This window comes from Stenella coeruleoalba (assembly GCF_951394435.1).
Source record: "Stenella coeruleoalba genome assembly, chromosome: 10".
In the NCBI taxonomy this organism is placed as follows: Eukaryota; Metazoa; Chordata; class Mammalia; order Artiodactyla; family Delphinidae; genus Stenella; species Stenella coeruleoalba.
Window position 1 is genome coordinate 73,717,039 of NC_137156.1, and position 21,577 is coordinate 73,738,615.

Here is a 21,577-nt window from a genome sequence, read left to right on the forward strand (position 1 = left end):
TGTGTTACTGTTTAGTTTTAAAGCGATATATTGAGTTAGATTCATAACTACATGGAAGCTTTCAGTGTGTGAGGTGGCTGGGTAGAGAAGAGTAGTACTAATGTTTTGGTTAGCTGAAGTTGTTCTCCACTAGAATGTATTTTCAAATTATAGCCTTCTTTACAGTAGAACTTTGCTTTTTAAGGCTTTCTGTATAGAAGTATTTAATTTTAAGAGAACTTAATTTACACATTCTAAAATTTTAAATGGATAATTTAAGGAGTGCTTCCTTTCTGTTTAGAAGTTCTTATAACCAAGGAATTCACCATAGCCCTCATTAATAGTAGATCCAGCAAGGGCATTTAATACGTTTTGGATTTTGAATTTGTGTTTAGAAATACATTAATGTGTAAAAGGTTTGTGTATTTATTACCTTGTTTTCTAACAATTCTATATGTTTATGAAGGATTAAAAATAATTCACATTCTTTTAATTATATGAAAACAAGTGTGCCAACTTTGGGGTTTAAGATATTCTTGTACTGTCATACTCTATTTCCTCTATTGTCAGGAAATTAGATAAAAATTCTAAATTTTACTTTTCAGTGTCATCCATGCTCCATTACCAAGTCCTGTTGACAAAGTAAGTTGCTAATGATTATTTTTTCCAAACTGATTCAGCTATATTGCTTTTGAAAATGTTTCTGTTTGTTCGTTTTTAATATGCTTTACCTAGAAACTTACTTCTCTTTTGTAACAAAAATACAAGAATGCATATAGCTGTATAGTTATTCTAGTCTGATCTTCAAAAACTGGAGAATTTAGGATGGATGTTTCTTAGGACAAAGCCTTTGTTATCTCAAGTCAGTGGCTGACTCTAGACTAGAAGCATTTGTTTTGCGCCTAGCCAAAGGTAAGAAGTGTTAGTTACTACTTTTTATTCTATAATGCATTTCTGTCTAGAAATATTTATTAAAGCTTTGCACCCAGATAATTTACTCAAAATATACCTACACATGGAAATAACACAAATATGGGCTTACAGAAATTTCTCTTTAATTGTTCTTGAAGATCAGTTTTAACTTGATTTGGACAGAAACTTTGCAGTAATTACTTGTTAGAAAATATTTTTCTTTTGTTCAGAAATAATGGTGTATTAAACTGTAGATATTACTGCTAAGTAGCAAAAAAAAAAAAAGATCTCTTGTATCTTTTGGCATTAAAGTGTATGTTGAGTTTTCTTAGTAAAGTAACTAAACGATTGGGAAAAACATTTTACTTTTTTTTTCCTTCCATTTGGATAAAGAATGAAAGCCTACCTGAAACTGAAGTTCTCTGTTAGATTCCTTTTTTAGAAGTAAAAGTGGTTAAACATCAACTTCAGCAATACCAAGAGTCATTTCAGAAGTAAATAATGGCCTTGCTGATTTAGGACTAACTTTTAAAAAAATAATGCCACCTCTCTGTCTTCTACTTAGCATATTAGTAAAAATAGACTAATAAGTTAACACTTACAAGTTAACGCTAATAAGTTAACATATAAGGCTTGGGTAGTGTTGAGAATATGGATAAATGAATGATACAGCAACCTGTTAGTGCCTTTTTTTAAAAAAAATAATTCTGTGGTTCTATATTCCACACCCAGGAGAAACCCTTATAGAAGTTATTTCTTCCAATACTCTTGAGTTCTAAGCATTTTGGCTGTGACTTTAATGTTTAAACACTATTATTTCCCATCTTTTTCTTCTTAAAACCTACCTACAGTTTAAAGGAAAAAAAAAAAAGACCTTTTTTCATTGCCTCTGGCCATTGGACAAAGTATTGTATTTCGTGCCCTGCTTCTCCCCACGTGCCCACATACAAATATCATTTTGAAGATGGCTACTTCTGAACGAATTGTGACTTGTTGACATGTTGAAGAACTATTTGACAATGAATTTTAAAGGGGAAAAATGTAGATCTGTTGATTTAGCAGGTATTATTTCTGGGTAAAGAAAAGGCTGTATTGCCTTTGTGCCGTAAGTTTGTGATTTGGTTTATCAAGGAATGTTTTCGTGGGTAGCACTTGTTGCACCATCCTGCTTGTAAATCCCAAACTGATCAGCATAATACAATACCGTTTATAAATTCTAGACATGGAGCAGAAATATTTTGAAAACTAAAGAAAATTGTTCATTTGAAAAATAATTTTTATTTTGCATATTTCAGTAAATAGGCATTGCAAGGACTTGATTTGGCTTTAATGTCTTCTGCAAATATTCTGTGTGACTGTCAATGGTGTATCATTTTGTTTCTAGGTTGCTGCTAACACTCCAAGTATGTACTCTCAGGAACTATTCCAGCTTTCTCAGTATCTTCAGGTAAAATATATCTTGAGAATTCTTAGTCTTTAAAAGCAGAACTTAGATTTGATTTTGCTAGTTCACAAATATAGGCTAAAGAAATACTGGCTGGATACAAGTACAAAAGAAATACCTTTTTAAAGTACAAAAAAAATTAAAAATAGGTCTTATAAAAAAAGGATTTAAAAAATCCGATTGTTAAGTCTAGAGAAGATAAGGTTCTGTACAAGAGAAGTTTTTTTCTTCACATATGAAGAAGTTCCACAGTTGTTCTTTATCCAAAGGTGACTTTTAAATAAAATTAAATCCGGACAGATTTTCGTTGTTATTAATAGCTATAATAGCAAATAATATGAACTGTTAAAATATTAACTATTAATAGCAAATAATTATGTAGTACTTACTATATGCCAGACTCTAGCAGACTTTAGCACTTTACCTATATTAATTCATTTAATCCTCACAAAATTCCTGTAAGGTACATATTTTATTCCCATTTTTATAGATGGAGTAACTGAGGGACACGGAAGTTTAAATAGTTTGCACAATATCACACACCGAGTTCTGTGGTTGAGCTGGGATTTGAACCCAGACAAGTCAGACCTCAGAGTCTCTCTCTTAACTACTGTTCTGTGCTGCTCAATCTGTAGAAAGATCTCTCGGTAGGGCAGATACTTAGAATGGGCTCCTGAAGAAGTTAATGCCATATTTAAAGAGCCATACAGATCTCTAAAAAGAAAACAAGTGGTTGTTCTTTCTTTCTTTTTTTTTTTTTTTTCTGAGTTTGGTAGATTTAGACCGGATTATGGTTCTTATTATTCTAGTGAGGGAGCATGATTAAGGAAAACCCTGAATCAGGAGTTTAGAGATTGAGGTTTTTATCTTGGCTCCTACTCAATGAGTTCTGTGACCTTGGGTGAGTCAGTTTACATATGTGGGTCTTCAGTTGCCTTTTGTTTAAAATGATAGGACCAAACCAGTGATCCTGTGTCCCTACATTCTTTTATAGGTCAGTCACTAAGAGCAGTTCTACCTCAGTTAAGAATGTACACATCTGTGAAAATTATCAATGAAAATTATCAAATTATCAATTATCATTAATCAGATCTTACTTTCCACTGGGCATAATGCAATGGTGGATTGAAAAGTGGTTTTACACATTTGCAGTTTAGTATTTACAAACGTAGGTAGACTCTAGCCAGAATTCCCTGGATTTGATCTTTGGCTTTAACTTCTGACCTGTTGGGAAAGTTGTTTGTGCCTCATTTTCCTCATCTATGATATGTGTATAATAATAGCACTTACTTCACATAATTGTAAAGAATAAATGAATTAATGCAGGGAATTCCCTGGCAATCCAGTGGTTAGCACTCGGTGATTTCACTGCCGAGGGCCCGGGTTTGATCCCTGCTTGGGGAACTGAGATCCCACAAGCTGCAAGGGACTTCCCTGGTGGTCCAGTGGTTAAGTCTCCGAGCTCCCAATGCAGGAGGCTCAGGTTCGATCCCTGTTCAGGGAACTAGATCCCACATGCCGCAACGAAGATCCTGTGTGCCACAACTAAGACCCAGCGCAGAAAAATAAATAAATATTCAAAACAAAACAAACAAACAAAAAAGAATTAATACATGTAAAGCACTTAGAACAGTGCCTGGCACATAGAACGTATGCTGTAAATGTTAGTAGTTGTTTACCATTCAGTAGGAAGTCACATTAATTGACCTAGATCGCTCTTATTTTTTTATTTATTTATTTATTTTATTTATTTATTTTTGGCCGCATTGAGTCTTCATTGCTGCGCGCAGGCTTTCTCTGGTTGCGGTGAGCGGGGGCTGCTCTTCATTGTGGTGCGCAGGCTTCTCATTGCGGTGGCTTCTCTTGTTGCGGAGCACAGGCTCTAGGCTCACGGGCTTCAGTAGTTGTGGCGTGCAGGCTCAGTAGTTGTGGCGTGTGGACTCAGTCGTTGTGGAACACAAGCTTAGTTGCTCCGTGGCATGTGGGATCTTCCCGGACCAGGGCTCGAACCCGTGTCCCCTGCATTGGCAGGTGGATTCTCAACCACTGCGCCACCAGGGAAGCCCAATCTCTCTTATTTTTAGAGGTAGAAGAAAACTTTGAGATTAATCTGGTCTAACCTTCACTTTTCATATGAGAAATATGGTAAAATGATTTCCCAGGGCTATATACTACAGTTACTAGTTAACATGGACTGTGAATCTAATGTTCTGACTCACTCCAGTACTCTTTCCATCTTTCTTGTCAGTTCTTTGAATATTCATAATGGCATAATCTTCCACTGTTCTTTTTCTGATTCTTTGAGGGAAAATTATACTGGATTGTCTTTTCTGTATACGGCTTTTTGAATTGCTGAAGTTCTAATATAAGTTGTAAACCTTTTGAATAAAAACTGAAATAGATGCATTTCATGCCTTAGAACTAAAAGCTGTTCCTGGAAGTGTTAGGTTTCTGTTAGGATGTGGTTCATGGAGTTATGAAACTCTAAATGGAATTGAGTAAAAAAGGAGAAATTACACCATCTAGTGGAAGTAGTGGTTGTTTGGTGGCTTTGTTTTTAAGTAAAACTTTTTGCAGCATTAGTGTAACTTCCTGGATATTAGGAATGTTTTAGAAGTTTAAAATAAACTTGGCACCTAGTCCCTTTTAAGTGTAAGCTGTGTTTTAATGTGTGTTCTGAGGCGGAATGACTTTTATTAGATTCCTTAATCTGTACTTTTAGAGTTATATTAAAAAGCAGTACCTCTGGGGCTTCCCTGGTGGCACAGTGGTTAAGAATCCGCCTGCCAATGCAGGGGACACGGGTTCGAGCCCTGGTCCAGGAAGATCCCACATGCCATGGAGCAACTAAACCTGTGCACCACAACTACTGAGCCTGCGCTCTAGAGCCCGCGAGCCACAACTACTGAAGCCCGCGCGCCTAGAGCTTGTGCTCCGCAACAAGAGAAGCCACCGCATTGAGAAGCCCGCACACCGTAACGAAGAATGGCAAGCCCGTGCACAGCAACTAAGACCCAGTGCCAAAAATAATAAATAAAATAAATAAATTTATTTTTTTTTAAAAAAAAGCAGTACCTCTGACTCTAATCAGACCAAATTTTCCCTAATCATTATTTATCAAGGATGTGGAGAGCAACAAATGAATGCTTTAAACCTCAAATACTATGTTTGAAGTATATATTTCTCAGTTGAGGTGGCTCAGAGATATTATGGTAGTAAATGTTCTTCTTGGGATAATGACAGAAATAGAAGAAAGTGAATTTAAAGATGTGCCAAAACCGCAACTGAATGCTGTGTGAGCATTTTCACCTTGACTTCCAGTGATGGAGACCCTCTTAACAGCTATCAAATGTTAACAAGTGACCTAGAAATAAGGCTTTGCTTGCCAGTGTCTTTCTCTGTAAAAATATTCCTTTGGAGCTGCCAAATAGTTATATAACTCCTTGACCCCTTAATTACATTGAACTAACACTTGGTGGACTCTTACTTATATTTGGCATATTCGACTATGGCTAAGCGTTTTACAGTCACAGAGAGAATTAGAACACCTGAAAATGGAGTAGACTGTGAGAATAAAGCAGTCTCTCTCTTTATATATATATATAAAACACTGTGTTTATATAACACTTTTAAAAGGAAAAATTAAAAGTTATTTCTTTTGTAGATGTCTACTGATGTAGCTAAGCCATTATGAAGTATCTTTGCTGCTAACCAGATTGTTTGGATTTAGTTTGGAATGAGTTTGTTCTCACCTCGCCCTCTCTCTCTCTCGCCATACACACACACACACACACACACACACCTTTTAAATGTGTATATATAAAATGCAGGGGTTAAAGAATTTGTCAGATTTTCTACTCTAGGTTTGTTTTTTGTTTTTTTTTTTGCGGGACGCGGGCCTCTCACGGTTGTGGCCTCTCCCGTTGCGGAGCACAGCCTCCGGATGCGCAGGCTCAGCGGCCATGGCTCACGAGCCCAGCCGCTCCGCGGCATGTGGGATCTTCCCAGACCGGGGCACAAACCCGTGTTCCCTGCATCGGCAGGCGGACTCTCAACCACTGCGCCACCAGGGAAGCCCTAGGTTTTTGGTTTTTTAGACTCTTGTTAATTACAAGTAAAAAAACAAAAACAGATGACCTGTTTTCTGTTATAGGGGAAGTTGCAACTAGAGCACCCCTAATAGCACTAATCACAGCTCAACAAATGAGGCTATAATGATGTGGCCTAAATATATTTTACAAAGTAGATTTATCAGATTTGAAAGTGAGATACACTGTGGGTTGTAATATGAGAATATTTTCAGAATGTGCTAAAAATTGATTACTCTTCAAAGGTATCATGCTGAGTTTATTAGAATTTCTTTTGTGATTTATAATATTAGGAGGCCTTACATCGGGAACAGATGTTGGAACAGAAGTTAGCCACGCTTCAGCGGCTACTAGCCATCACCCAGGAGGCTTCAGATACCAGTTGGCAGGTATTCCAGTTGCCTTTATATTCAAGAAGCATTTAAGCACAGTTTAATATCCCTTAGCTGTTGATTAAGCTAAAACTAAAATTTTGTGACAAGCAAAGGCAAAGTTATTTCCTAATGAACAAATAATGAAAATTTAGCATTTTTCAGTGGATGTTGGTCAGCATTATGATTTTAGATCTTTTCTGGCAGTAGCAACCTTTTTGATATATTTTTTTTTATTCCTCTGGGATTTTACTGATATTTAATTTTTCTTCAACAGGCTTTAATAGATGAAGATAGACTCTTATCACGGTTAGAAGTTATGGGAAACCAATTACAGGCTTGCTCCAAAGTGAGTATTAATCTCAAGTACATAAAGAAGAATGCATAGTTTTTTTATGTGGCTTCATGTCTTTGACTGTCATTTTGAATACATGCAAAAACGTTTATACATGTTCACCATTCTTTTTAATCTTCTATCATTATGGGAAATTTCAAACATACATGTAAATAGAAAGAACTGTATAGTGAATACCCATGTACAGCTCTCTCTTTGTTCCATCATAGTTGATATTTTTGGAGAAACTGGGTCATTTGTTCTGTATAATTTTCCTCAGTCTGGATTGATATTTAAACATTCTTCTAGCTCCTCCTTCCACACCGTAAATTCGTAGTTTGATCTACAGATTTAGATCAACTCTGATGTAGGCTCAACTTTTTTTTTCTTTCAACACTTCGTAGATAATATTGTGTACTTTCACCAGGAAGCACCATAGTGTCTAGTTGTCTTTCTTTTTGAGATATTAGCAGTCTTTGATTATCCTTTCCTAGATCCATTCTTTTATTAAGGGTTGCAAAAATCGTGATGTTGTAATTCTATCTTTCCTTCATTTACTAGCTGAGTTACTTCTATAAAGAGAAACTTCCCCGTATAAACCATTTTGTTATCCTGAGATATATCTTCTTTAGGCAAGGCAGGATAAATGATTTTCTCCCTTTATTTACTGGATTTCAAAATAATGGTTTGGTTCCTTTTCATCCACCAAAGAATGACCAATGAAGTATTTTTTCCCCCCAACTTAGATTTAAATATATTTCATGTGTATAAACCTATTTCATTTGTTTTCCTTATTGATTCCCAGTTATCCCACCTTTGGTCTATAGGAACTTCTTCAGGTTGGCACCTGAGTTCTTTTGGTAGAACCCTGGTAGACTTTAATAGCTTCCTGCTGTCATATCAGACAAGATAGTCCATACTCATCTTTTACATTTCCTGCCTTAGACGTGGAATCAGCTTTTTCCACAGGGTGCTGTTATTCCATTTGGTTTAGTTATTATTTTAAAATGCTTGACCCCTTTAGAGGTAAGAGATTATTTTTGCCCATAAATGTAAATGTTGTGGCTTTCAGAGAATATGGCAAGTAGAAGAGTTCATTCATTTTGTATACTTGAGAGAAATTTTCAGTTTATTTCGACCTTTTTTTTCTGTTGGAAGTGTGAATTAATATATTTGTGAAGGCATAATTTATTAATGCAGCTTTTAAATAACAGCTTCAATTAATACAGAGTGAACATAATTTGTGTTTGGAGATACCTCAATATAGAACTCAAAGAGCATTGCAATGTGTTGTTTTTTTAAATGGAAAATACTTAAAAAAATAACTTGGCTATAATTATAAATATTTTTTAATCCTAGAATCAAACAGAAGATAGTTTACGGAAGGAACTTATAGCATTACAGGAGGATAAACACAACTATGAGACGACAGCCAAAGAGTCCCTGAGGCGGGTTCTTCAGGAGAAAATTGAAGTGGTTAGAAAACTTTCAGAAGTTGAGGTATTTAAATTTAACAAATACTAAATAGGACTATGATTTTAAAATTTTAGCCTAAAAGTGCTAGCCTTTCAGGACATTTCAAACTTGGGTATTATTATATAGCTAGAAAATTTTTCCTGTCTATCTGGTGGGAAGGAGCAGTATGCTGTTTTCATTGTCAGGAATTCTCAACATAACCCTGTGAGTTCTGGTGCTTATGGTCTCTAGTCAGTGGTTGAGGAAATAAAAGCCTAACCAGGGAATTTTACTATTTGCACTTTGGTTAGGATTCAGCCTCCACACAGTGGACCACGATATGTGCCAGGGAATTGATCTCATTTCACATAGTTTTGTTTTTCTTCCAGGTGAGGATAGTCAGTGTAAGGTAGAGAGCAACACCACTATTCTTACTTTACCCATCCTCCAGAGAGGAAAATTGTGCCTGTTTGGAGGTTCACAGGGGAAATTATCTCTGAGGTCCTTTCTAGGTCTTTTAGGAATAATCAAAATGTGATTCTCATTGCTTTAAAACAACATAATTGATAATATGGGTTATTCTTTTGAACTACTGGAAAATTACCACAGAAGTTACGTGTTACTGGATTTAGTTAAAATGTCCATTGTAAACTAAATAGTAAACATATTTTAATATAAGGATAGTTTCTATAATAGCCCCATCCCAAAGTGACTGATTCACTGTCATGTCATTAATATGACATGCAAGGAAAGAAAATTGCTAATTGTCTTCTAATTTTATTAAATTGATTCTGTGCACATTATTAAACTTGTTTTCAAGAATTGATAGGCTTAAAATATTTTCAAGGCTAAAACTCATAACCAATGGCCTTTAAAAAGTGTAATTATGGGCTTCCCTGGTGGCGCACTGGTTGAGTCCGCCTGCCGATGCGGGGGACACGGGTTCGTGCCCCGGTCCAGGAGGATCCCACATGCCGTGGAGCGGCTGGGCCCGTGAGCCATGGCCACTGAGCCTGCGCGTCCGGAGCCTGTGCTCCGTAACAGGAGAGGCCACAACAGTGAGACGCCTGCGTACCACAAAAAAAAAAAAAGTGTAATTATATAAAGTATTGTCCTTTTCTGCCTCCCCCTGTTTTTTGTTTTTCCAAATTCTTGGTATTTTCTGTTTTAGCATGTACCTAAAGTAAATTGAAATTCTTATGTTACTTAACTCAGCTTTATATAAAGTCCAGGGTAGATGCTGATTTAGAACAGCCCATAGAGTTACACTTTTTATAAATTGAATTTAGAATGTGCATTTATGCTAAATCAATTGCCTGTAAATTTGAATTACAGCGAAGTCTGAGTAATACTGAAGATGAATGTACCCACCTGAAAGAAATGAATGAACGGACTCAGGAAGAATTAAGAGAATTAGCCAATAAATATAATGGAGCAGTTAATGAGATTAAAGATTTATCTGATAAATTAAAGGTAGGTATTTCTCAACCTAGAAGTGTGTAAATTAATCGTCCCTAATACACTGGATAGCTTAAGAGTTAGTTGTTGCTGAATAGTTGTTGATGTAAAATTTGGTAATGGTTTAAATTCATAGTAAAAATCAGGTGCCATTTAGCCCAAACCCCCTTACCACAGATAACTGAAAGTTTGTAAAAGCTGACATATTTCCTTTGGGTGGAAACAAATAGTACTTCATAATAGGCATTTTAAAATATGTAACAGGAAATAGATGAGAGTCAGCAAAACCCAAGATATTTAGACTTTTGAAAAACTGGAATCTGCTTATCTTTCGGGTGTCCCAAAATCAGGGCCCAGCTATTTTAGTGCTAGCACAAGCCCAGAGGGAACCTTGGAGTGATTCCTTCCAGGGAGGCCATTGGCTTCACTTCAGCTGCATCTCCTTGTAGCTATAGGACATTTAGGCTGAGGACAGACCAGACCATAGGTAATGCCAGGTTGGTCCTGTAAAACAGGGGTCCCCAACCCGTGGACCACAGACCACTAATGATCTGCGGCCTGTTAGGAACTGGGCGGCACAGCAGGAGATGAGCGGTGGGCGAGCGAGCGAGCGAAACTTCATCTGCCGCTCCCTATTGCTCACATTACCACCTGAACCATCCCTACCCACCCCATCTGTTGAAAAATGGTCTTCCACACAACTGGTCCCTGGTGCCAAAAAGGTTGGGGACTGGGACTTCCCTGGTGGCACAGTGGTTAAGAATCCACCTTCCAATGCAGGGGACGCAGGTTCAATCCCTGGTCAGGGAACTAGATCCCACATGCATGCCACAACTAAGAGTTTGCATGCCACAACTAAGGAGCCCGTGGCCGCAACTAAGGAGCACACGTGCTGCAACTAAGACCCGGTGCAACCAAAAATAAATAAATTAATTAATAATAAAAATAAATAAATGTTTTAAAATGTTTTTTTTTTTAAAAAAGCGGTTGGGGACCACTGCTGTAAAATGTTAGAACTGAGTTTGTGAAGACGCATCTTTATATAATTCAAACCATGGACTGAGTGGCTAGAAGATACACATTTGTTAGAGAAGACCAGAGCATACCTCCCCTTTGTGTGATTGGTTAACCTATAATAGCTTTAAATATTGGACTTGTTAAAAAGAGGTCATCTTAAAAAGTTCTTGTAATCATCATTCATTTAGCTAAACGTAATTTTGTTTAAAATTTCAGAATAAGTTACATTTTAGAATTTACAAACTAATTGGAACAATAGTAATTTCAGGGGAAACCGTTATTTCCCTCTTGAAAAATGTGTTTTTCATTTTGACCCCTATAATCTCCGTATGTATTGAGTTTGCTTGCTTGCTACAAGTTTTTCTCTCCTAGGTGATATGGAGGCATGACACAGTGCATATCACTTTTGACATCATTTTGACATTTACAGATATGTTCTATAATATAGAATATTCTCCTTAGAAGTTTATGTGAATAAAAGCAGTCCTGCTTTGGACCTCTTAAATCAAGCTTCGATTTTATTAAAACAGCTGAATTTTCTTTCTCTTTTTCAACAGGTAGCAGAGGGAAAACAAGAGGAAATCCAACAGAAGGGACAAGCTGAGAAAAAAGAATTACAACATAAAATAGATGAAATGGAAGAAAAAGAACAGGAGCTTCAGGCAAAAATAGAAGCTTTGCAAGCTGATAATGACTTCACCAATGAAAGGCTAACAGCTTTACAAGGTAAGTTAAGCTAATCCAGAAATAGATTTGATTTGATTTTTTCTTTTTATCTGTGAAATATCTTTTTCTTGGACTTTTATTTACAGTACGGTTAGAACATCTTCAAGAGAAAACTCTTAAAGAATGCAGCAGCTTAGGTAGGTGTCACCAAATTTCTTATTTAAAGCTGAATTTTTATTATTAAATTTTTGATGTTTACTATCTCACATTGGGTACTTATTTCTTTAAGAAGGATGTTTTACGTATTAGGTGTAGAGTATCTACCCTCTTTCCGAAAATTTCCTTTAAAAATATGCTTGATTGCCACCAGTGGGCACCATCGTTTAGTCCTCGAGATGAATGAAATTTCTGCCTCTGAGACGGTCTGCTTAGAGATATTTAAATAAGAAAAACACATCAACAGCAGAATCCTTTTTCTTTTGAGGTTCACTGGCAGCTTACTAAGCAGTTGTAGGTTTTCTCTGAGATGATAGAAAATGGGAAGTTGAATCCTTCTTGTAAAAATAAATTTAAAGTGTTCTGTCAGTCTTAATGTAAGTAGGGATACAAAATGCCATGGTTACACTTGAGACCAGTTTTAAATAATACTTTCTTTGATCAGGCAATGATACACTGTCTTAATCCTAGGGACACAAGTTGATGACTTCTTACCTAAAATAAATGGGAGCACAGAAAAAGGTAGTGTAAAAAACTTAAATATTTTTCTTTCATGATATCCTTTTACTTTTTAAGCAGGATAGAGAAGTCAGGGTTTTTAGGTTTTAAGTGTTTGGAATGAAAAGCATGCTGCTCATTGACTATTAAATCCCATCTTGTAAAAATCAAGCTTCCCTTTATTTTGTAATTCTTAATTCTGTGATCTATGGTTAGATATCCCTTGTTATATGGAAATTTCAATTATTCAAATAACAAGAAAATGATAATGTTCAACTTTAGTACTGGCTTATATAACATAGTATAGCTTTTTTCCCCCACTATATTTTCAAAGACGATACTACCATTTTCTTCCATCAAATACCGCTTCCTGGGGATAATTGGCCACCAGTTTTTAATGTTTGTGCACCCCCTGCCCCCTGCCCCCTTCCTGGCCAGGAGTTTACTTCAGAGGCCAGTGAGCCTTTGAACGTGTCATAGAAATTGCTCTCTTTATCCGTCTGTTTCATCAATCAGAGATAACAGGGTCAGTCATTTCTGCCATCTGAAAAATTCTTTATTTGTTCTTGATACATGACCCTTCTTTCTGGATAGCTTGGGTTATCTCTTGCCAAAAATGTACAGCCTCTGTTGGTTTTCTTAGTGCAACATGGGGTTTCTACTCAATGGTTTCTATATTCCTTCAGTCATTAAGATTCCTCCTACCCACCCCATTCACCCAACATTAATTGAGCACCAACTGTATGCCAAATCCTGTATTGGTTGCTTAGAGTACAAAATGAATAAAACTGTTTTCTGTGTTTACAAATCTATGTGCCTCTCAACTCAGTTTTTATACAGAAGTTGGTGGAAGACATCAAGGTCGATACCCAAGAATTTCTTACTAAATACTTTTTCCATGTATCGGGGATATCTTTATAGTTCTTGGGCAGCAACCAAACTCTGCTAAAGTTAGGAGGTGCTCTTTTGGTTTGTTTTGATTCGGTTTGGTTGGTTGGATTTTAATCAAGAACTGGCATAATAGGCTCAGGTAATCATGTATATGTGAGCCGCAAGGTCGAGAGCTAAATACTCTGTATATAACAAATCTTGAAACTCTAAATTTTAAAAATGTTTCATTAATCATTGTTATTTGACTATTTTATGTATGTTTTGTGAAAATACATTGACATTTAAAAATTTCAGTTTGAGTTTCACTTTGAGACTTTTTAAAGGTGTAGTTTATATTCATTGCACCACTATTACTAAAGTATATTTAGCAAACATGTAAAAAGACTTAATCCTCATCTTCTAAAAGCTTCTCATTCTTAAATGAATTTATATTTTCTGTTGTCGTTATTTTGCCCTTTTTTCTCTTTCTGGCATGTACACTTCTTATTCAAATCCATCACCCTTTTGACTTGAGCATGTATTCATGGATAATGTTAGTGTTAACTCGAGCTGGGAACATTCTATTCCTTCAGTTAAGAATCTTTCTATATACACTGACCCATCTTTATACTATTTAGAATTGTCAAATTACTGCTTAAAATTTTTTGCCAATTCCAGTTGATTTAGATGAGAATAGTTGTAGACAGCTCCTTGATTTAAAACTGAATAAGGAAAAAAAAAAAAAAAAAACTGAATAAGGGGCCTTCCGTGGTGGTGCAGTGGTTAAGAATCCGCCTGCCAATGCAGGAGACACGGGCTCGAGCCCTGACCCAGGAAGATCCCACATGCTGCGGAGCAACTAAGCCCGTGCTCCTAGAGCCTGTGCTCCGCAACAAGAGAAGGCACCACAATGAGAAGCCTGCGCACCACAATGAAGAGTAGCCCCCGCTTGTGGCAACTAGAGAAAGCCTGCGCGGCAACAAAGACCCAGTGCAGCCAAAAATGAATAATAACTATATTTATTTTTTAAAAAAGAATCTTTTTATATACATTGAACCATCTTTATACTATTTAGAATTGTCAAATTACTGCTTAAAATTTTTTGCCAATTCCAGTTGATTTAGAGGAGAATAGTTGTAGACAGCTCCTTGATTTAAAACTGAATAAGGGTACTTCCCTGGTGGTGCAGTGGTTAAAAATCTGCCTGCCAATACAGGGGACACGGATTAGATCCCTGGTCCTGGAAGATCCCACATGCCACGGAGCAGCTAAACACGTGCGCCACAACTACTGAGCCCACGTGCTGCAACTACTGAAGGCCATGCCTAGAGCCCATGCTCCACAAGAGAAGCCACTGCGATGAGAAACCCGTGCACTGCAATGAAGAGTAGCTCCTGCTCACTGCAACTAGAGAAAACCCGAGGGCAGCAACAAAGACCCAATGCAGCCCCCCCCAAAAAAAAAAACACTGAATAAGATATTTCGGACACTTTAGGGTGCTCCTTGCTATGATTATTTTTCCCTTGCTGGTATTTGTTTTTCTGGTAGTGCTAAATTGAGTAGTATGAGAGTGAACAATAGAATGTCTTTAAAGAAACTCAGTAGTAAATATCTGGATATGCACAAAAGATTCATACACTGGATTTAGTTACAAAGTGGATTTTGGAATAAGATGGGTCTATTCTGAATTATTTATGATATAGTAAGAAACCAATTATCAAGTATTCAAATATTGCCCAAGTCCACAATCATAATGTGCTATCAGATATGATTTTAACTAAAATTACTCTTTAAATAGAGCGAGAACCAAGTATGGTTATAAGAGAATATTTCAAAAATGTCTGGAGAAATTAAGATTAATAATACTTCTCCACTAAATCCCATTTTTGAGATTACTTAAATCTAAAGTAGCTGCTATAAGCACAGTTTTGTACTGTAATTTTTAAAATGTTATAAGCATATTTTAAATATATCTTAGAAGGTATAGAAAAGCTCTGTCTAATAGAACTATTCTGAGAGCCACATACATAATTTAAAATTTTCTGGTAGCCACATTAAAATTATAAAAAGAAATAGGTAAATTTTTAATAATGTATTTAATAATATATTTACTTTAACCCACTATATCCAAAATATTATTTCAATATGTAATCAATATTAAAAGATTGCAAATGAGGATTTCACATTCTTTTTTCCTTAGTAAGTCTTTGAAATCAGTATATATTTAATTTACACTGACAACACATTTCAGTTCAAACTAGCAACTTTTTAAGGGCTCAGTGACCACATGTGGCTAATGGCTACTGTACTGGACAACACAGGTATAAAAAATCAAAACCCATAGGTAACTCATGTATAAATAAAACACATTTTAAGTGTCATGATTCTCTATTATGTTTCTGTATCTGCTTTTTCTTTACATTCCTACAGCTCTATTTAGTAGCACAGGACACACCCCCTCCCCTGCCCCAGCACTTTCAGTATCTGATTCTTGATTCTTGGTTTGGATTATCAGTGACATCTTTTGTAGTTTTTTGCAAAGTGAAATTCCCAAGGTCCTGAATTCAAGTAATGAAGTGTTAACAGTGTCATGATCCAAATCCTTTACATGTACTACCTGAAAGACTTTCCTCTCATGTATCTTAGGAAATAACCTTTGTGAAAGTCACATGTATATTTATCTTTTTTTTTTTTTATTTTTATATTAATCTTGCATTTTATCCAAACTAGTGTAGTAGATATTTTAATGTAGAGTCCATAGTAAAATCAGAGTAGGTAAAATTTTGATTTTTGGCTTGGTATGTGTTGGTGGGATGTCCTGCATTAATAAATTTCATCTGAAGTCTTGTGATGCTTCTCTGAAATTTGGTTTCAAATATATATATTTTTAAGTATGTTTTATAAAGTCCTTTAGTTAGGCTAAAATTTGGTTTTACTGAGTTTTCATATTTAACAGTGATATTGTACAGTTTTGAGTTTTGAAAATGTTCTATAGCTTACATAGGATTTATGTAAACAACTTTTTATTTTGGTAATTACTATTCAACTGAAGACTCCTGTTTTGGATTTCTTGGCTGCAATTGGCAAATGCTATTTATTAGATTTTTTTTTTAATTTCTAATTTCTATTGCAGTTAGCCTTTTTTTCTCTTTTTCATTGTATTTCTGTATAACTGTATGTAGTTATATATATGTGTGTGTTATATGTAGTTACAACTGTATATAACTGTGTATGTGTGTTTATATAGAAATATATATCGGCATACCATGTAAGTAGATAAAGGATAATGAGGGATTTGAATATGAAGGTAAAGAAGAAGGCCATCAGTAAGGGTGTCAAGAGAGGTTGTCCAGCCATCAGAGTAGGAGATGCCTGCCTCTTAAGCAAAGTTGAAATGATTAGGGGTGAGGCCAGGTGGAAGATAAAAGAAGCTTTTACAGTCAGCGTGGTACTGACTCATCCTCTTTGACAGGTTTTTGTGTGTTTACACCTTCTAGATAGTCATCATGTTGGAATATATTTTTAACACTTGAACTTCCAATGTCTGTTTGGTAGTTTTGAAAGATACAAATATGTACTTGAAGGATGTTGTCCAGATTTAGAAGTTAACTCTTTGAATCAAAGTAAATAAAGCTTATTGTAAGAAAAGGGATGAAACATTTATTAAACTACTGTGTTAGGTTTTGATTCTCTTTACTTATTGGAAAAAAAAAATCTGTTTGACCTGAGCGAAACCATTTACCAAGCTCTTATTTTAAAATGTACGGGCATTGATTTTAATCATTTAGGCAGAGATAACAATGTAATGATTTGATAGTGTATGAAGTATAGATTAAGTGACTCAAGGGGAAAGACTACTAGTGAAATGAAAGTGTAAAAATTAAAATATTATATCAGTTTCTTAAAAATTTTAAGGCATTTTATGGTATTCTTAAAATATTTACTGTTTGCCTCTTAACTAAGATGAATATCTTTGAAGGGCGACTGTTGGAGAACAGTCATTTGAAAATTAATTCAGTAAGAACAAATATAAAATTTTTAAATTATTTAAGGGTGTTTGTTAAGCTCTCAAGAAAAAGATGTATTTTAAAAGTGGGAGAAGCTTTTTAAAGCAATATATTTCTATGGTTTTCTTGAGCTATTTGGATAGAAACTGCACCTTTAAAAGCTAACCATTTGGGGTACAGATTAAGATTATATAATTATAATTTTCAGTCATTTAACTTTAACTCCAAAATATGTCTGCTGTTAGTATTAAAATATATTAAACTTTTATTAATCTTATTCAGTTACCCATGTTAATACATTTTGGTTTTCCTACCTTTGCTGTTGGTTTTCAAAAACGGCAACAAAAACTGTATCCTTAAAGGTGTTTCTTTCTTTATTAGAGCACTTGCTTTCAAAGAGTGGCGGGGACTGCACTTTTATTCATCAATTCATAGAATGCCAGAGTGAGTACAGAGTATTTTTCACATTGATTTTAATGAAGTCAGGGTCTAAATTGAAAAATGAGAGGAATAATTAACATCTCAACGTGTTTGTTATGGTAGAAGTGCACAAAGGCCATCTTCAGACAGCAGTGGTTCTTTTCATACTGTTTCTCTCTTTTGAGAAAAATGTTTCTCTTGTATGTTTTGAGAAAAATGTTTCTCTTGTATTTGCCTTCACGATGGAGGTGAGCATTTCATATTGCCCACGAAAAAGAGGCAGTTTCAAGCTTTTTAAGTAAAAAGCATTTCTGAGTAGGGAATAAAATAGAATGGCAAGCAACAAAACCTCTGTCTGGATACTTAGGAGATAGTAATAACATTAACCTGTTTTACTTAAGTTCTAGTTCTATCACAGATTTGGATTTTGAGATTCTTAGATAAATATCTTAAATGATTAAATGAAGCCACAAAAATAGTGATTTCATTTGGACACTCAGTTCTGGAGATAGCCCTTAGGGTAGCAAGAGCTTTCTGGAGGAGAAGTAGTAATAGATTGTCCTACAGTGTGACATCTACTACCTACTCTGGGGGAGTTGTACAAGGCTAATTTTAATAATATTTAAAAGATAGACAGGTTGGCTTTTGAGGTGATTTAGAACAAAAGAATTCTGAATGCTGAATTCTGAACAAAAGAATTGTGTATTCCATCTTACTTGAAAATCATGTGACTGCTTAAATCTGTAACAATCACAAGGTTGTGTTATTCTCTTAGTTTCTTAGTAACAATTAAAGGTCACGCTGTGTAGTAAAGATTCATTGATAAAACCTATACTTTTTCCTATCAGACACACATTTTGTCAGGCATTTTTTTCTTCCTGTTTGCTCTCTCTTTGAAATGAGTGGTTTTCCAAGTATTTATGCTCATGAATTCATTTTATGGGTGTGCATGCATGTGTGGTTACTGTTCCACCCTTTGCTCCCACCCTGCCAATCTCAAGAGCATTCGTGGATCGTAAGGGTCACACCTGGTAGTTATAGCAGGCACAAACTCAACAGATCACATGTTATACTCCTTAGAGATGCTTTAAGAAAACATGGAATTTCATTTAGTGGTTTTGGAAGAACTTCTGTTTTTGTCCATTTTAGAGACTATAATGTTGAATGTAAGTTTAATATTACTTTGAGCCAAATTGTTTAATAAATATGGCACATTTCTTTGTTCTTTGTTTTTTCATAAAGCAAAGATTAGTGCATCTTTTTGTTACCTTCTGGTTACTAAATCTCATTTTTACAGTCAGCAGACACAGGGATTGGGGCAAAATAATTGGTACCCACTGAAACCAACTAAAAGTAGGATGTGTAACCTAAAATATATATCTTTAAGAGAAGGGTTTTATGCTTAGTTATGTGACCATTTTAAAATAAGTTATTTTTATTTTGAGCTTTTGGGATTTATGTTTTGAGCCTAAAGAAATAAGAACAGAGAACTATCAAAATAATGTTTTACTAAGTTACTGTTTGCAAAAATCATTTAAAGTATTATTATGAAATGTTTAAAATATTTAGCTGTAGTTTTAACACAGAGCAATGTTTGTTTAAATAAAGAAAAAGATGTTTGGAGATTTTTATTGGGTCATAGTTATGGGGGCAAATAAACATTCAGAGATTGAGCAGAAGTTATATAAATTACAGCAATCCCCTCAGTGAGGATATTAGCCAATAAAATAATGTTTACAAGGACTATGTAATGGCACGGGTAAATGCTAAATGTGATACACAGAGGGGAAATGAGAATATAAAACCCTGTTTTCTTGGACAAAGAGTGAACCAAAGAACAGAAAAAATAAAGTATAAGCATTCCTAGATGTCTGAATCCACTGGGTTCTTAAGTATAAATAGTGGAAGTTTGGGTTGTAAATTCAGGTAGCTAGGGATATAGCTTGTTATCTGAATCTGTTTGGTTCCTGGGTTTTGGTGGCAAGTAGCAAGAGCTGTATCTCAAATTTTCCAAATCTGTTTGGCTCCTTAAATTTGGATAGCTGGAGCTGGCGTCGTAAGGGTTACCTCTGGTTTGATTTGTTCTCATTTTCATTATTTTATGACATTTTTATTGTTTGATGACAAGGTGCCATTATTGAAATTGTCGTGCTTAATAAGTATTATGGCAAGCTAGGCAAATTCAGCAAAAATCTTACTCAAGTGAACTTTTGAAACAATTTTGGATTATTTTTTGACAAGCACACATAAACTTTTTTGCCATTATTTTCATTGATAGGCATCTTGAACTGATTTATGATCTTGACAATGAAGTGTATATTCTGTGAGCAGTAATACTTCATATTTTTGTTTCGTCTTTTAAAAAGCAAATATTAAGTATCTAGTTCTCATTATTTACTATGCTTGTATAGTGTAAATTCACTTGGTGTTTTAAAAATTAGATAGCAAGTAGTTCACTTCCATAGGAGTCATCATGCCTATTTTATTATATTTTTATTTTTTTAATTTATTTATTTATTTTTGGCCACGTTGGGTCTCCCTTGTTGTGCACGGGCTTTCTCTAGTTGTGGAGAGCGGGGGCTACTCTTTCTTCATTGTGGTGTGAGGGCTTCTCATTGCGGTGGCTTCTCTTGTTACGGAGCATGGGCCCCAGGCATGTGGGCTCTGGAGCACAGACTCAGTAGTTGTGGCGCATGGGCTTAGTTGCTCCGCAGCATGTGCGATCTTCCTGGACCATGGCTCAAACCCGTGTCCTCTGCATTGGCAGGCGGATTCTTAACCACTGCACCACCAGGGACGTCTCATCATGCCTATTTTAAATATATTGACAGATTTTTTTTTTCAGTTTATGTGTATGACTCCGTAAGAGAACAATTTGGTTGTTGGCTCTCTCCATTTATAAGGTGATTTTGAAGAAATTAAATGGGTCGGAACACATTTCGTTTTCCTTTTATGGTAAAACAGACTGTTCCTTTTAATTCTCTTTTAGGAGAAAAGCTTTTTTTAAAAAATATTTATTTATTTATTCATTCATTCATTTATGGCAGCATCAAGTCTTAGTTGCGGCACATGGTCTCTTCCGTTGCGCGCGTGGGCTCCTTGCTGCACCGGGCAGGCTTCTCTCTAGTTGTGGCGCTCAGGCTCCAGAGCATGTGGGCTCTGTAGTTTGCAGCACGCAGGCTCTCTAGTTGACGCACCGGAGCTCAGTAGTTGTGGCGCGCAGTCTTAGTCGCCCCACAGCATGTGGGATCTTAGTTCCCCGACCAGGGATGGAACCCGTGTCCCCTGCATTGGAAGGCAGGTTCTTAACCACTGGACTGCCGGGGAAGTCACTAGGAGAAAAGCTTTTATTCTCTGGCATAGAGATTGGATTTTGAACAGATTTAAATATAACCTTTTGCATAATTCCAGAACTGTGAATAAATTTTCTATATAAAAATACATCATATAAAATCTAGAATTAACAAGTAACTTTAATAAAACTTACTAAAAAGTTTTCACAAATTTTCTTCTTCAGAGATTCAGGCATGAAGTTTGGTTTAAGCAGAACTCCACATACCGTGTTCCCTGCAAATTTTAGTCACTCAAGGTTTACCATATAAACTTTAATGAATACATTGAGACTTTTGTATGCTTGCTAAAGATGCTTTCTGAGTTAAAAGTTGTACATCTCTGAATCTGTTTCATACATATTTTGTGAATTCTGCCACTTGATTAACTTGTATGCTGAGTGAAAGGATGAAGGGTGTAAAAGGTAGAGAAGCTAAGGATGTAGAGACCTGCCATCACTTGGTGGGCATGGAGTGAAAAACAGCCTTCTCTGGACTGCTTCCTGCCCCTTT

The 21,577-nt window shown here is 35.7% G+C and overlaps 1 protein-coding gene across 23 annotated transcripts in view; it reads left to right on the top strand.

The window, feature by feature from the left end:
• The window catches only part of SLMAP (sarcolemma associated protein), a 151,347-nt gene that overhangs the window by 83,926 nt on the left and 45,844 nt on the right, over window positions 1-21,577 (top strand). For 7 of the 23 annotated variants that reach the window (XM_079935804.1, XM_079935787.1, XM_079935807.1 and 4 more), the window contains exons 4-13: window positions 585-621; window positions 2,276-2,338; window positions 6,717-6,812; window positions 7,072-7,143; window positions 8,488-8,628; window positions 9,919-10,056; window positions 11,616-11,784; window positions 11,871-11,921; window positions 12,412-12,462; window positions 17,697-17,759. In XM_079935804.1, the coding sequence (XP_079791930.1) occupies window positions 585-621; window positions 2,276-2,338; window positions 6,717-6,812; window positions 7,072-7,143; window positions 8,488-8,628; window positions 9,919-10,056; window positions 11,616-11,784; window positions 11,871-11,921; window positions 12,412-12,462; window positions 17,697-17,759 (881 nt within the window). The remainder of the gene's footprint in view (window positions 1-584; window positions 622-2,275; window positions 2,339-6,716; window positions 6,813-7,071; window positions 7,144-8,487; window positions 8,629-9,918; window positions 10,057-11,615; window positions 11,785-11,870; window positions 11,922-12,411; window positions 12,463-17,696; window positions 17,760-21,577) is intronic. The other 16 variants (XM_079935806.1, XM_079935788.1, XM_079935793.1 and 13 more) reach the window with 6 other exon arrangements.